Source organism: Salmo trutta, chromosome 25, assembly GCF_901001165.1.
Source record: "Salmo trutta chromosome 25, fSalTru1.1, whole genome shotgun sequence".
Classification (NCBI taxonomy): domain Eukaryota; kingdom Metazoa; phylum Chordata; class Actinopteri; order Salmoniformes; family Salmonidae; genus Salmo; species Salmo trutta.
The window spans coordinates 15,770,128-15,786,201 of NC_042981.1; the positions used below are offsets into that span (position 1 = coordinate 15,770,128).

Here is a 16,074-nt window from a genome sequence, read left to right on the forward strand (position 1 = left end):
AACAATCATGTTTTGTAAATGCACAGCTAAGTGTTGAATGCAACTATTTTGTTTCAGGGCTAAGGGATCTGCAAGGAGGTTTCTGGGACTGCATGTCTGGTCAAGGAAAGGGACTGCTCCAAGTCCCATCCATCTCTGATTTTCTCATTGTATGCGCCTAGTTTATAGTTCATCCAAAGGGCAGGCAATAATTTACTCTTATACATATCAGAGCACCTAACGTTAATAATTGGATTATCCATGTTAATAAATTCATAATTAGGAAAGTAGCTGTTAGCGAAACAGTTAACACCGCTACACAAAACTATTCATACACAACGTAGCCACTTGGTAAGATTGCTAGCTTTTAGATAAGTGACAATGTATTCACACATTGCACTATTTAGATTTAGTAACGACCATGCGTGTTGTTATCGTGTCAATAGGATAACAAACGTGTGAGCTTGTGTTATGCCGAAGCGCTAGCGTAGTCAGCTAGTTTGCTAAACTACTGTGGGAAAAAAAAGTTGCCAGTGACAACGACATTGTTACCTACATAGTTAATTTATAGTTTTAAATTAGCTCGTTACATTTCAGCAAAACGAGATTGTAACGTTGATAAACGTTTGTTCGATTTGAAAAGGCCTTATCCACCCATGCAGCTAACGTTTGAGAAAAGCAACATCATAGTCAAGGTACTAGCAGTTAGTTATGTGGCGTAACGTTAATGCTAGGTGCACGCTAACACATTCCGTACAAAATAAGTCCATAACGTTAGCTAGCTAACGCTGGTTAACTTTGTGTGGCCAAATAGTTAACTAATCAATTACCTTATCAGATTCAAATGAATTGCAGTGCAATCTAAGCGAGTGTTTAAACGGACCCATCAGAGTCCATCTCCACTCCACCCACCTCGACTTTCCAGGCACGTTAACGTTATTAGCTAGCTAACGTTAGCATTGCTAATGGCTAGTTAGTTACACAACTTTTTTTTATTTTTTTACTTGTGTGCTGGGTTGGCAGAATGTCAACTCAGCTTAACAATATTAGCTAGAATGTGTTAATTTAATTAATGTAGCTAGCTACTTAACTGTACACACATATAGAGGAATACCAAAGCAAAGGCAAAACGTTCAAACTGACCTGTCCCGCTGCGAAAACTCGGAAATGATGAGGTCTCCAATCCGCTGCCTTTACTAGGAGCACTTGCTGGGCAAAGCAGCGCCGTGTTCGGTGTTCAGCAGTGACCTTACAATAAATGATAACCGCATCTATAATTATACGGTCTTCATAACTATCATATAAGGAGTAAAATCGTTATCATTTTCGTCCGTATTTGATGCTACGCTCTTGCTAACAATCCCATACTAGCTAGTCGTTTTGCAAAAGATATTCGCGAGCGAGCGACGTCCCCTGCTTGATATTATAGCGCTCAGCGTTCTGACGTGCTCGCATCTTCAACAATGATGTCCGCAAAACTATCACGCACGCGCAGAATCATTGCGTCAAAGACAAAACTGTACTCGGTAAATTGAACTAAGATTGATCATTTATATAGGTAATTGATATTTTAGGAATAGGCTTACTTGGAGGGGGGTGTAAGGGACAATATATGAAATGTTTCAAATAGATTAAAGCGTTATTAGGTGAACCAGTCCCCATGGTTTACGGGTGACCAAAATTATAGGTGACCAAACTGGTGACACAAATTATATTATATTACTATAAGAGTTCTGAAATCCCTATTACAAGCCATACCATAAACCAGGTGCAAAAGCGATTTGAGAACAATTCAAAGTTCCAACCTTTATGAAGTTCACAGTAGTTTATATGTAGGCATAGAAGAGTCATTGAATAATGAATCTCTTCTGTCTTCAGTTTCCATCGAGATTCAGTCCGTAGTCGGTTTCCATCATTAAAAATGAATCACTGACCTGACGTCAGGATACTAAGGTGTCTTTTGTTTATTCCAAATTACACCCTATTACCCTTTGGTGCACTACTTTTGACCAGGGCCTACAGTATAGGAGTCTGATTAAAATAAGTGCTATATAGGGAATAGGGTGTTATTTGGGATGTAACCCTTGTTTCCCGCCATAGGTCACAATAGCCACAACACACAGAATAGTGTCAGTCAGCTAAGCATGTGCCAGCCTCTTTTAGTAGCCTACTGTAGAGAGAGAGGAATGTGATCTCTGTCAGTGTTTCCCCCCACCCCCCCTCCCATAGCTTTAAACCATCTTCATAGTTGATCATTGAATCAGAGGTAAGGTGCTGACTGTTATCTTAAAGACATACAAGCTTTGAACTCTTTTAAGAGACAGGTTTCCTGTGTTGGTGACCCATATTCATGGTTCTGTGTTTTTGCTAGTGGAAGCCTTTAAAAAAAATTGTGTGTTGTATCTCAACCAAGTACCACAAAATAATAGGTACCATGGAGCTCCGTGTATTATCGTACACTATAGTATTGTAAACATGTGCACCACATCTGGCTGGCCACACCTGACCTTCTCCCCATGGCCCCTCTGTCTGTTCCTGTCTATCTGACACACAAACTTACACACACACTCTCTTAGAAAAAAGGGTTCCAAAAGGCTTCTTCGGCTGTCCCCATAGATGAACCCTTTTTGGTTCCAGGTAGAACCAGTTTTGGTTCCAGGGTTCTACATGGAACCCAAAAGAGCACTACCTGGAACCAAAAAGGGTTCTGAAAAGGGTTCTCCTATGGGGACATCCAAAGAACCCTTTTTGGTTCTAGATAGCACCTTTTTTTCTAAGAGTGTGTACACACACCTTCCTATCTGCCCTGTCTACCTGACACACTGTTATCAGTTATTGCTGGGGAAGTAATTATCAGGAGGAGACATGGTCTGGCTGGTAGATTATAGACAACAGCCAGAGGCATGCCGGGCTGGGGTGAAAAAGTTTATCATGTGTCTACATGCATCTTGTCAGTCTCATCTTGTGAGCTTAATAGTGCGATGGGCTCATTGCTGTGGGTTGGTGGAGGGCAGTAAATGTAATAAGCTTGTGAACATGGATTGAGAGGGCTGTTATGTGAGAGTAGCTGTAACAAGAGTTTGATTTACGTGTTCTTCCACATTGTGATGTAACTTATTGCTTAAGAAGAACATAATGGAGAAAAACACATTTGATGATAGACAGCAGCAGCTCTAAAATAGCAGTTCACTTCTTTTAAAGGGACTTCAAACAATTTAATCAGGAGAGTAATGGAATATAAATGATAGTATTTAGAGGTATCTCTGTGGTGTAAGTCTCCTCATAGTCCCCATATTTAGTTCAGTGGTTACCAGTGAAAAGATTCCATGTTGATTCAGTCAATGTGGTCTTTGTGTAAATAAAGTCACATTTGCTTAATTTGAGATATGATTGTCAACCGTAATATCACTCACAGATATTGACACTCTCCTCCCTGAATAAACATGTTAAGTGCTGACGGCTGGTAATGGAAATAAGATAATCACTGCTTATGGAAACACTACAGAAAGATAGTGCATGACATCATTACATTACCAACAAGTGAACTTGCTCATGATTGCAGGGTTAAGGAGAAAGAGCTTTGAAAATACAGTATGTTTACAGACATGGTCCTTCATTCACTAATGCAAAGTAATAATAGCCTATGTGTTAAGTGGTAATATGCATTGGTGTTTTCAAATTCATCTACTACTGGGTGGTATAGGTAGCCAAGGTAATGTTTATTTTGCCACAGCAAATACTAGGCTTGTTGTGGTTCTAAAACATTCAACATAGTCTCAACTGTGCCACCTAGTGGGAAAGGTTATACAACAATAACTCAAAACATACTGAACATCACCCTGTATCTGGAGGAAGAGATATCAGTCAATGAAAAAATATGTTTGAGTCTAACATTGGATTTTTATTGGATATAGGTGGTTTACATTAAAATGTATGTACCTATTCAGACTTAAAACCAATGAATTTGTAAGTTAAAGTTGTTTACTTTTTCCTCTTATTTAAAGACTAAGAAAATATATTTTTCCACTTGAGTATTTCCGCACAGAGAATATACCAGCTTAGTAGAAGTACAGAATATGATGGTAGTACTACTGGGTTAAAGCTTGAGACTCAAGCTACTGTATGTTTCTGTTGAAAGCCAATGATGGAAGGTCACTGGAACCATAAAAATAGAACCTGAGGGACTTTGGATATTCTGGTCATTCTATTTCTATGGCTGAAACCAACCCTGCTAGATCTTATAGTTTGCCAATCTCCACAGACGTGAGGGTGACATCATTATAGATGCCCAGGTGTTTGATGGAGTGGATGTCACGGATGCGGTGTTTGAACTCCAGGATGTGTGAGCTGTTCACTGCCACCTTGAACTCACTGTTAGTGCACATGATCTTCATCTGGAAAAACACAGGACCACAAAGTCATTATTATGCAAAATCAAAGAATGTGTTAAGATATGACTGAATATATTGATTGTAAACATGATCTATTGATCATGAATACCATTTTAATTTGTTTGACATTATTTAATTACCATAAAAATCATACAGCTAAAAATATCTTAAGATGAATACAGGAGTCTAAAAATATCTTCCAAATGGCACCCTAATCCCTTTTTGTGCACTACTTTTGACCAAAGCATGTTCTGTTCAAAAGTAGTAGGGGGGTGCCATTTGGGACCCCAGCCATCATGGTTTTAAAACTCTGATTGGTTGACATGAAGTAAACCAGAAGATAGATTCCTCACCTCGAAGGGCTGGCCCTGAATGAAGGGGAAGTGATTGTGCTCTCTCTCCTCTTTGCCCCATGTATTGCCTATCTGACTGTTCCGCACAATCGTTTTCTTTCCCTGGTCATTAAAGCGTGGGTTGACGTGCATGGCAATGTCATTCCCTTTGGTTAGATTGATGGTGAACCTACAGGGAGATAATAGCAGTGTTCATACCAACTCCTTGTCACTCATTTTCTTTTCAAACTATTTGTTCGGCTTGACAATGAGCAATGGAGTTTCAAGAGCACAAACATATTTGGGACGAAGCTAATAACAGTGGTAAACCTTGGATTTTGTGCCATTTGCGTCAATGTGTTTATCTAGTAGTGTCGATTACAAGTCAGAGAACAGCATTATGTTTTGTGATGAATGTGTGTGTTCTATGAGCCACATGCTCAACAGCACTCAGCGATGTTTTCCATGGTGATGTGAGAGCTTTTTGAGTTTGTGGCCATAGTTACTGTAGGCCTACTCTTGACTTTAAAGTGATTGGTATTATCTGGTATTGAATTCATCACAGATCATTTGTTCTATTCTCACCCATTGTCCTTACATTAGTTAAATTGTATTCAGTTGAGGATTGGAAATAATGATGTCAAGATGCTCTATTGGGATTACTGTCTGCCAACCTCCTTCAAAAGGGGCCGCATTGATTTACATTTGACAGTAATCTAGATTTGTTAACTACCCATAGCTTGATTATCTAGATCCTCTCGTCTAACTTCTATTAGTCTCTGTTTACATCCTGAGATAGATACTTATGCATCACACACTTTGAAGAACAAAGGAACAACCGTTTGTATTTGATAAGACTTTAGTCCTTATTAGATTGAGAGTAGCAGTAGAAGTAGCCAGGTCCCAGATCTGTTTGTGCCATCATGCCAACTCCTTGTCATCCTATACATGATATTTGGCATGACAAGTGGCAAGGAGTGGTATGATGGCACAAACAGACTAGTACTTAGGTTATGGTATAAGAAGTTTGCAGGCAACATATCAAGGAAAGGCATGCCTACTGCTGGCTACAAGACTGAAATAACTGAGCAACATTAAGAATCAAAGTGTGGAAATAGCTACAATGTAGATCTCCACAATTTACCATGTAAACTATATTTTGCTGTGAATACTGACATTTTGGCATTTTGGTTAATTGTCCCACGAATCGTGATGAGCATCTTGTCGTAGCATCCATTTGGCAGGTTCAGGTCATATGGCATTTTCTGTTGGGGAATTAAAATGGGTTTGTTGAAAACAGCAAATAAAAACAGCCAAAACCAGTTGAGTGTCATTAGGACAGGCTTAGAACAATGTCTGAGTAGAGGTCTTGAGGACTAATCTGTCACAAATATAGTTCTGAACCATGCAGAACCTTGCTCATGGTTTTTCAAACCGTCATAACCAACATCCTCAGGATTGAATGTCTTCTCTTACCAGTGAACTTTGTTGTGGAGCAGTTGGTTGGGCAGGGCCTGGACCGGGGCTTGGGCTTGGCCATCCGGGTGCAGTAGGTTGGCTAATCTGTCCTGGCTGCCCTGGCCATGTTGGCTGACTGGGCTGTCCCCCACCTGGTTGTCCGGGCCAGGTTGGCTGGCTAGGCTGCCCCCCTCCTGGTTGTCCGGGCCATGAGGGTTGGGAAGGGTTTGGTTGTTGTCCAGGCCACATGGGGGTGGGCTGGCCTGGTTGCTGCTGACCAGGCCAAGCCGGTTGACCACCAGGCTGTCCTGGCCATGTTGGCTGGTTGGGTTGCCCACCAGGCCACACGCCCCCACTACTCTGCTGGTTGTTCTGGCTTGGCCAGCCCGGTTCACCACCCAGAGCATCTGAAAGCTGTAGGGGAAGCAGAGCGGGGTGAGAGAGGGGAAGCAGAGCGGGGTAAGAGAGAGGATTGGTAATGTGCACAAGTGGATGTCTCTCCTTGCTTAATTTTTCTCACAGGACCCAGCTAGCACATAATGTTCTGAGAACCATTTGTTTCTTTGAGCTTGGTGAGAGCGTGGAGTCCTATGGTTATTTTGCACGCAACCTACCCACAACTTTCTGGGAATGGTGCAGGATAGTGGTTTGGCTTTGGAACATTCTCAGCACATTTAAGGAACTTGACAAAATAACAATTTTCTTGGTATTTCATTACTTTAACAAACTGTCTTAAAAGTTCAAACCTGGTTACCTTTCATTTCAATTTTGGTCATGTTCTAGGAACGTTCAACTGGTTTGACATTAGTCCATATTAGGCTCACTTGGACCGAAGATGTCTAACATTTTTTTGAAGGTATATGTCCCTAGAGTTGGAAAATGTGTGATAGCAGTGCAGCGATCATGCCAGTCGGTATAAGATAGAACGTTGCGGCCCGCCCACCTGTGGGGAAAACAATCTGTGGTTACCCCATTGACTCACAGCAAAAACTAGAATTTTTCAAGCGCAATTTTCTTGTTATCTGCTTGTTTTAGTCAATTACAAAACTACATTTAAGAAAAGTACAACATGTCATAAGATCACTTTTCAACATTGCCTGCTCGCAACTATTTTCTCACTACTTAGAAAAATGTAATATTGTAGGACTTCCCTCATGCCCCTTTTCATGATGCTGCTAACCACGTGAGTGAGTGCTAGCTACCGACTGGAACATTAAGCTGGCAAGACCAACAACACAAACAGACTACACAGCTACAAGTAGGTTTTACCTGAGATTAAATGTTTTCCCACACACATAGAGTAGCTACACATAGCCTACATGGACACCGGGCCCCCATTTCCCACGCTGAATAGCCTGAAGCCACAGGGCTCTTCTCGCAGGCTCTATTTCCCTACAGTTTCATTGACGCATAGGTCGGAATTTTTTACCTGGTTAACGAGCAGTTTTTTGGCATGTTTTATTATTTCTGTATAACAAAAAATTAACAATGAAGTTGGCTCTTTTACAATGGGAAAGAATGTTTGTATTCCCCAATTTGTGGGCGTGGTCGAGGGGAATTCCTTCTTATGACATGAATAACGACTCGGTAGCTTGCTGAGTGTTATCACTCTTTATTTCATCCCTCCATCCCATTCATTTTTTCCCCATAGGGATTTTACCCTGACAAACAATGTAATACAACAAGTTATTGCTCACTTACACACACACACACACACACACACACACACACACACACACACACACACATATATAAATAAATAAATAATTGGAAAGCTTATATTCACAGCTATCCTGCAGACAATTTCAAAATGTTCAGGTCAACAGAACTTTGACTTCTGTTAGATATCAAATTTACCTTTATAAAATGGCTTTAAAAAGGGAAAGCATGATACATTTAAAAATTTGACAAGTGATTCGGAAAGGTAAGGAAATTAGCTTTCAAATTATATATAATATAACCAACTTTGAAATGACCAGCTACAACTACTGTAAAACATGTTTTTTTTAAACAATCCCATATGTGCCATTGACATTAAAATGTTGAAAGCTCAGCCATAGAATTCCATGTAATTGGACAGCTATGTTTTTGTATTCTAACTTTGATAAGAGGCAGCAAATTGCACACACACAGCTAGGCCTGGTTATTAAAAAAAGATTTGTAGATACAGGTCCATCAGAGAATTCACACATTTACCCCACAGAAGCCTTTTTCCAATATTGCCACACCTGTTTGAAATGTAATTGTAGTAACACCAGAAATATCTTAAAATGTTCATAGTGATGTAGAATGCACAACCACATGACAGGTGTGCCAGATATACAGATGTTAAATTATTCACAGAATTGTGTTAAGAATGTGCCCAAAAAGGGTGGCTACTTTGAAGAATCTTAAATATAAAATATAGTTTGATTTGTTTAACACTTTTGTTTACTACATGATTCCATATGTGTTATTTCATAGTTTGTCTTTACTATTATCCTACAATGTAGAAAATAGTAAAAATAAAGAGTAGGTGTGTCCAAACTTTAGACTGGTACTGTATATTGAGGCAAACATTAGACAGTACCCTATTGGTAAAATAGAACTCAATTGATTGAACATTAACATTTCTTCAATATGATTTACATTGACAGTGAATTCGGAAAGTATTCAGACCCCTTCACCTTTTCAAAATGTTTGTTACGTTACAGCCTTATTCTAAAAATAAGTCTAAAATTGTATTAATCTACACACAATATCCCATAATGACAAAGTGAAAACAGGTTTTTAGAAATTTTTGCAAAATTATATATTAAAAAAAAGGATTACCTTATTTACATAAAAGTATTCAGACCCTTTGCTATGAGGCTCGCAATAGAGTTCAGGTGCATCCTGTTTCCATTGATCATCCTTGTTGTTTCTACAACTTTATTGGAGTCCACCTATGATAAATTCAATTGATTGGACATGATTTGGAAAGGCACTCACCTGTCTATATAAAAAGGTCCCACAGTTGACAGTGCATGTCAGAGCAAAAACCAAACCATGAGGTTGAAGGAATGTCCGTAGACCTCCAAGACAGGATTGTGTCGAGGCCCAGATCTGACGAAGGTTACCAAAAAATGTCGGCAGCAATGAAGGTCCACAAGAACAGTGGCCTCCATTCTTTATTTCATTTATTATTTATTTATTGTACTTTAACCCTTTTTCTCCCCAATTGGTAGTTACAGTCTTGTCCCATCGCTGCTACTCCTGTACGGACTTGGGAGAGGTGAAGGTCGATTGTCATGTGTCCTCCGAAACACGGCCCTGCCAAGCCGCACTGCTTCTCGACCCACTGCTCGCCTAACCTGGAAGCCAGCCGCACCAATGTGTCGGAGGAAACATTGTACAACTGGCGACCAAAGTCAGCATGCATGCGCCCCACCTGCAACAAGGAGTTGATAGAGCGCGATGGCATAAGGCCATCCTGGCCGTCCAAACCCTCCCCGAACAATGCTGGGCCAATCGTGCACCGCTCTGACACTGCCTGGGATCGAACATGGGTTTGTAGTGACACCTCTAGCACTGCGGCCTCCATCATTATTAAATGGAAGAAGTTTGGAACCATCAAGACTCTTCCTAGAGCTAGCCGCCCAGCCAAACTGAGCAATTGGGGGAGAAGGGCCTTGGTCAGGGAGGTGACCAAGAACCCGATGGTCACCCTGACAGAGCTCCAGAGTTCCTCTGTTGAGATGGGAGAACCTTCCAGAAGGACAACCATCTCTGCAGCACTCCACCAATCAGGCTTTTATGGTAGAGTGGCCAGACGGAAGCCACTCCTTAATAAAAGGCATGACAGCCCGCTTGGTGTTTGCCGAAAGGCACCTAAAGGACTCTCAGACTATGAGAAACAATATTCTCTGGTCTGATAAAACCAAGATTGAACTCTTTGGCCTGAATTCCAAGCGTCACGTCTGGAGGAAACCTGGTACCATCCCTATGGTGAAGCATGGTGGTGACGGCATCATGCTGTAGGGATGTTTGTCAGCGGCAGGGACTGGGAGACTAGTCAGGATCAAAGCAAAGATGAATGAAGCAAAGTGCAGAGAGATCCTTGATGAAAATCTGCTCCAGAGCGCTCAGGACCTCAATATGGGGCAAAGGTTCACCTTCCAAGAGGACAACGACCCTAAGCACATAGCCAAGACAACGCAGGAGTGGCTTCGGGACAAGTCTCTGAATGTCCTTGAGTGGCCCAGCCAGAGCCCGGACTTGAACCCGATCGAACATCTCTGGACAGACCTGAAAATAGCTGTGCAGTGACGCTCCCCATCCAACCTGACAGAGCTTGAGAGGATCTGCTTTGAAGAATGGGAGAAATTCCCCAGATACAAGTGTGCCAAGCTTGTAGCATCATACACAAGACTCGAGGCTGTGATCGCTGCCAAAGGTGATTCAACAAAGTACTGAGTAAAGGGTCTGAATACTTATGGTACCAGTCAAAAGTTTGGACACCCCTACTCATTAAAGTGTTTTTCTTTATTTTGACTATTTTCTACATTGTAGAATAATAGTGAAGACATCAAAACTATGAAATAACACATATGGAATCATGTGTATATATTTTATATTTGAGATCCATCAAAGTAGCCACCCTTGATGACAGCTTTGCATACGCTTGGCATTCCCTCAACCAGCTTCATGAGGAATGCTTTTCCAACAGTCTTGAAGGAGTTCCCACATATGTTGAGCACTTGTTTGCTGCTTTGCCTTCACTCTGCGGTCCAACTCATCTCAAACCATCTCAATTGGGTTGAGGTCAGGTGATTGTGGTGTGTTTTGGGTATTTATCCTGTTGAAAAACAAATGATAGTGGGGCTAAGTGCAAACCAGAAGGGATGGCGTATCGCTGTAGCATGTGGTAGCCATGCTGGTTAAGTGTACCTTGAATTCGAAATATATCACTGACAGTGTCACCAGCAAAGCACCACCACACCTCCTCCATGCTTCTTTTTTTATTTAACTAGGCAAATCAGTTAAGAACAAATTCTTATTTTCAATGAGGGCCTAGGAACAGTGGGTTAACTGCCTTGTTCAGGGGCAGAACAACAGATTTTTACCTTGTCAGCTCAGGGATTCGATCTTGCAACCTTCCGGTTACTAGTCCAACACTAACCGCTAGGCTACCTGCCGCCCCAGTGGGAACCACAGTCAGTAGGAACCACACATGCGGAGCTCATCCGTTCACCTACTTCACGTCTCACAAAGACACAGAGGTTGGAACCCAAAATCTCACATTTGGACTGATGAGGAAAATAAACTATTAAGAATAAGGATGTATTGTAACAAAATGTGGAAAATTAAAGGGGTCTGAATACTTTCTGAATGCACTGTATAGGCCCGTGTAGCCTATTCATATTTCAAGGCAGTCATCTCTGCTTTCATTTCAATCATATTTTTATCCTTCACTTGTTTGTGACAATTGCAAACACTTTGGCAACTTTGCATTTGAAGTCAACTTCGTTTTTAAGTTATCGGCAGTCACAGTCAGACAGATCAACTTCTTCATGCTATGTTTAGCTGAGATCTTCTTTGAATAAAGTGACTCGGAAGGGCAAAAAAACATCTAATAATGCACTTTGCTGTTCTGCGAGTCATCTGAGGTAAGTAACTAGCGTTTAAGTGCAACTATAGTAACGATGGTTTTGGGAAAGAGCTGGGAGATTGAATGATGCTTCTATGAAGGTTCTAACGATGAACTTAGACTTAAGATACCGGGCCCTGAACATTTACGAAAATGTGTCTGATGGATAGCTGTGAATCTAAGCTTTCCAATGATATATGACTAAAGGGCATAAGTGAGAAATTATTTGGTGTAAACTTACGTTGTTTGTCATAGGGTAAAATGAATGGGATGGAGGAATGAAAGAAGGAGTGAAAACACAGAAAGCTACCATTGCTGCACTGCTATCAGACATTTTTCAACAGGAGGGACAGAAACCTTAAAAAAAAAATATATATATATATATTATGAGACATCGTCGGCCCATGTGAGCCCAACACCCCAAATGTTCTCAAATAGTTCAGTGAACGTTCAGTGGGAATTTCAGTACTTCAGCATAGCGTTTCCTTATGGTTCTATTTAAAAGTAATGTTCTCAAATTGTTCCAAGAATGTTAAGAAAATGTTGCATAAAAACCACAAGAAAACATTAGAATGTTCTCAAAAGTTATTTAAAAAACATATATACATTCCGTTCTCAGCATAAAAAACTCACACTATCCTTTATCTTGTTAAGTGTGTTCAGGTGCGTTTGCTGCGCCCACTAACGGGCCACACCTGATCTTAACGAGTGCTTGTTTCCTTTGAAATGGGGTCTGTTTGAACAGACTAAAATTAACAGCTTTGTAGGAATAAAAACAAAATGGCATGCTTGCGCCATCCTGGTGGTGCAATGGAATAAATCCATAAATAGAGAACAGACAATTATAGGGTTGAATCTCACTGATGCCGTGTCCAAATAACAAACTGCAAGATTTAATGCCTAAGGAAATGAATTTACATGTGCTTGGAGTTAATAAACTAGCAGTGTTGTTAAAAATCTTGAAACATTCAGTGAAAGTTAAGGAAGTTATTCAAAAACGTCAAAATAACCTATAATTTTTATTCTCTGAGTGTTAATAAAACCTCACAGGAAAACTTAAGGATCCAGAGCAAAACGTTTGCATAATCTCCCTGCAATCTAAAAATAAACGTTCCCAGAACAGGCTACATTTTTACTTCCTGAAACCAGAAACGTACATTGCCACAACTTCCAAGGAACCAAATGTGCTAGCTGGGGAATACAGTGAGCTCTTTATTGCTTATAGTATTAAGTATTCTTGCAATTTGATAGAAATTTAGAAAAAGTGTTTACTTACATCCATTGTATCTGAAAAGGAGAGTGAAATGTTTGAGTTAAAATTATTGTATGTTTTAAATACTTCAACCATACAGGTCTGGAGAGGAAAGTATGCTCAAATGTTTATATGACAAACGTTAGCCGTAGTCTTTTCTGTGGAACCATACAGGTGAGTAATGTTTTCTGTACAGAATTATAAGAATGCATTCATGTCATAAGACTGTGTCAATCAGGGGAACACCTATCCTATCCTCACCACACCCATTTGGAATTTTCTTTCATATGCATCAGACCAGAGCTAATTTGAGTCAGGATATTGGTGGAGGTAAGGTGTTTATTTCAGCAGACAAAGCCATAATACCGGTCTGACATTCTACCCACCTGCCCCACACACACCCTTCACTCCTCCAGGTCCATCTCCCTTTAGCAGCTCTGCAGTAGCCTAAAAACCATGGGTGACAGGGCTTTCAGTTGCGCGGCTCCGCGACTGTGGAACGCGCTTCCAGACACTATTAGGGCTGCAGAGTCTCTGTCCTTCTTTAAGGCACAGCTCAAGACTGCTTTTCAGAAAAGCTGTCAAGGACCTCTGCTAATATTCTGGCAACACCTGTATATAACTTTGATTGTTGTCTGTGTTGTTTATATTATTATACATATCTTTTTTAAATGAATGTGCACCTTGGGTCTGAGAAAAGCACTTTACAAAGTAAAATAATTATCATTACAATAGCCTATAATATATAATAAATTATAGCCATGAACACACACACACACACACACACATATATATATATATATACACACACATAATATATGTATATATATTTCAAAAGTAAACTAAAAGTATTTATTCAAAATCTGCCTACTTCCTGGATTCTTTGTGTACCATGAGGCCTAACTAACAACTGTCATGATCATGAGGAGGGATGATTCTCTGCTATATTTAGATTCCTAACGGGATATGTACTGACTGCTATTACTATCCTATCAAACAGAGTATAAATGTGAAAACAGAGGGGCTGTAATAAAAGAAAAGCCAAAAAAAAATAATTGCACTTGTATTTTCCTAATAGCTCTGACTTTGCTTATAACTTCTTTATTGAGGAAAGATGTACAACTGTGATCCAGTATGTGGTTGTCTCACCTAGCTATCTTAAGATGAATGCACTGACCAAGTAGCTGTGGATAGGAGCGTCTGCTTAATGACTAAAATGTAAATGTAGAAATGAAAACATGAAAGAACACAGAACAGGTAGGAACATAAGTTGACTTAGGAGAGTATTTTTCAGTCTACCTAGAGCAAACATTCAGTCATATTGCTCAGTTTTGTGGAATGTTCAGTGCCTGATGGAAACTATACACTCTGAAAAACGAGTTCCAAAAGGGTCCTTTGGCAGTCCCCATAGGAGAACCCCTTTTTTCCAGGTAGAACACTCACTGGAAAGGGTTTTACACGGAACCCAAATGGGTTCTACCTTGCACAAACAAGGGTTCTTTAAAGGGTTCTCCTATGGGGACAGCCGAAGAACCGTTCTAGATAGCAAATATTTTATAAGAGTGTGGTTCACAACACATGAATCGCAGGTACTATCTTCTGTAAAAACCTTTCCGGTCCTCACTCGTTTTGCAAGGCCACTGATCAACTTAAGCAGCAGGAATCCATTTGGGATCGTTGACATTACATTTTTAAGCGGTGTGCGCTGTGATACAGAAGATATTATACTGCATATCCAGTGTGAGATACTGTATATCTAACCACCCGAAATTCAAATATCTCTTCCTGGTTATGTAATCTGCCCTCTATCTCCCTACACTGAAGCTGTCGTAAAATTCAACGTGAACCTTCCTTAGAACTAATATTAGTATAACAATGCACAAAAACGAATTTCTACAGATTACAGTACAAGCAGCTGATACACAATACAAAGCACTGGCTGGTGTATGACCCAAATGAAGACATACCTGTTAGTAGCTCCGTTCAGTTGGCAGAGATACAGTAGACAGGGAAGGCTGTGTGTCAGGGCGTATATAAACGGGTTTCCCCCCCACACAGCCACACCTTTATTTCCCGGTCTCGCAGAGACCACACCCGCAGAGTCATTTTCCCACCAGCATTAAAAGTATTTACAACAAAATGGCGCACCAGTTTCTGTGTGTTTATTTGTGAGTTTCTTTCTTAAAAAGCACAGTTATGAATAATAGTAATATGAGGTTCTTACAGTTATCTGTTAAATGTTTAGTTAGGATGAGAGAAACCTTTCCACGGAAAGTGTCCATGTGTATATGTTGCGCCTCTGGAAGGGTGTGTTTGCAGACTGTCCAAACCACAAAGGTCTAATGCGCAGCAAAAAAAAACATAGTCCGTTTCTATGGTTTGTGGGTGTGGTTGGAATGCTATCAAGCATACTTTAAGGGTGCGTTGTTTGTAGAATTCAAACCCACTTCGAGTCGAAAATATACAGGTTAGAACAAGACGATTTTAATATCCCATAACGTTTTGCCTAATTGCGGAATAATTCTAAACAATGGGACCAGCAATGTGAGCGAAAATAACTGGAAGTTAATGTTAACTGTACAGAAAATTCCCAATCAAAGTGGAAAATAAACACAATCATAGTGAATTTGATCTAATTACTCAGCAAACACATAGTATAACTGTTTTACTGTCATTCTAATAATTTATCTACAGACACTTATTACTTGATTTCCTGACTGCTGGGCACTTTTTCAATGCAAATACTCTAGCATCAATGGCACTGGCCCTGGGTTTGTTTTCAAACGCTTCTGCATGGACTTAAGGGTGCGTTTGTAAATTGCCTCCAGTGTGTGAGAGTGCACTCGGGGTGGTAATTACAGAGCGTTGTCAGATTGCCTGTTCATATATTAAGAGCGTTTTGCTCTAGGAGCGTTCAGAGCGCACTCTGGACGTAAGGTTGATGAGGAGTAGGGTTGATCTGAGTGTTCTGATCTCACAACGACAGTCAAGTTAGCCAAGCTAACTGGCTGAAGTTGGCTAGCTTGCTAGCTACTTCCAGACACAAATGAGAAA

At 40.4% G+C, this 16,074-nt stretch overlaps 2 protein-coding genes across 5 annotated transcripts in view; both read right to left on the reverse strand.

Moving 5' to 3' along the window:
- Positions 1-1,444, reverse strand: part of LOC115162067 (F-box only protein 34) — a 30,062-nt gene extending 28,618 nt beyond the window's left edge. The window contains exon 1 of one of the 3 annotated variants that reach the window (XR_003869483.1): positions 1,123-1,444. The gene's annotated coding sequence lies outside the window, so the exon portion shown is untranslated. Of the gene's footprint in view, positions 1-809; positions 910-1,122 lie in introns of those variants that run through there. The other 2 variants (XM_029713004.1, XM_029713005.1) reach the window with 2 other exon arrangements.
- A 2,230-nt stretch (positions 1,445-3,674) lies between these two features.
- Positions 3,675-15,084, reverse strand: LOC115162068 (galectin-3). Of its 2 annotated transcripts, XM_029713008.1 has the most exons (7): positions 14,988-15,027; positions 13,407-13,467; positions 13,045-13,055; positions 6,179-6,574; positions 5,879-5,967; positions 4,724-4,892; positions 3,675-4,373 (listed from the first exon to the last, which is right to left on the reverse strand). In XM_029713008.1, exons 3-7 carry the CDS (start codon positions 13,048-13,050, stop codon positions 4,218-4,220), a joined length of 816 nt encoding a protein of 271 aa, XP_029568868.1. In that variant the 5' UTR covers positions 13,051-13,055; positions 13,407-13,467; positions 14,988-15,027; the 3' UTR covers positions 3,675-4,217. The 2 variants fall into 2 exon arrangements, with proteins under 2 accessions (XP_029568868.1, XP_029568867.1); XM_029713007.1 differs by lacking the exon at positions 13,407-13,467 and having other exon boundaries at positions 14,988-15,084.
- Between the last annotated feature and the right edge of the window lie 990 nt (positions 15,085-16,074).

Coding starts and splice junctions, on each gene's coding strand:
- LOC115162068 (XM_029713007.1), bottom strand. Junction 5,968..6,178: donor CTCCACAACAAAGTTCACTG/GTAAGAGAAGAC, acceptor ATTCCCCAACAG/AAAATGCCATATGACCTGAA. Junction 4,893..5,878: donor ATTAACCAAAATGCCAAAAT/GTCAGTATTCAC, acceptor ATCTCCCTGTAG/GTTCACCATCAATCTAACCA.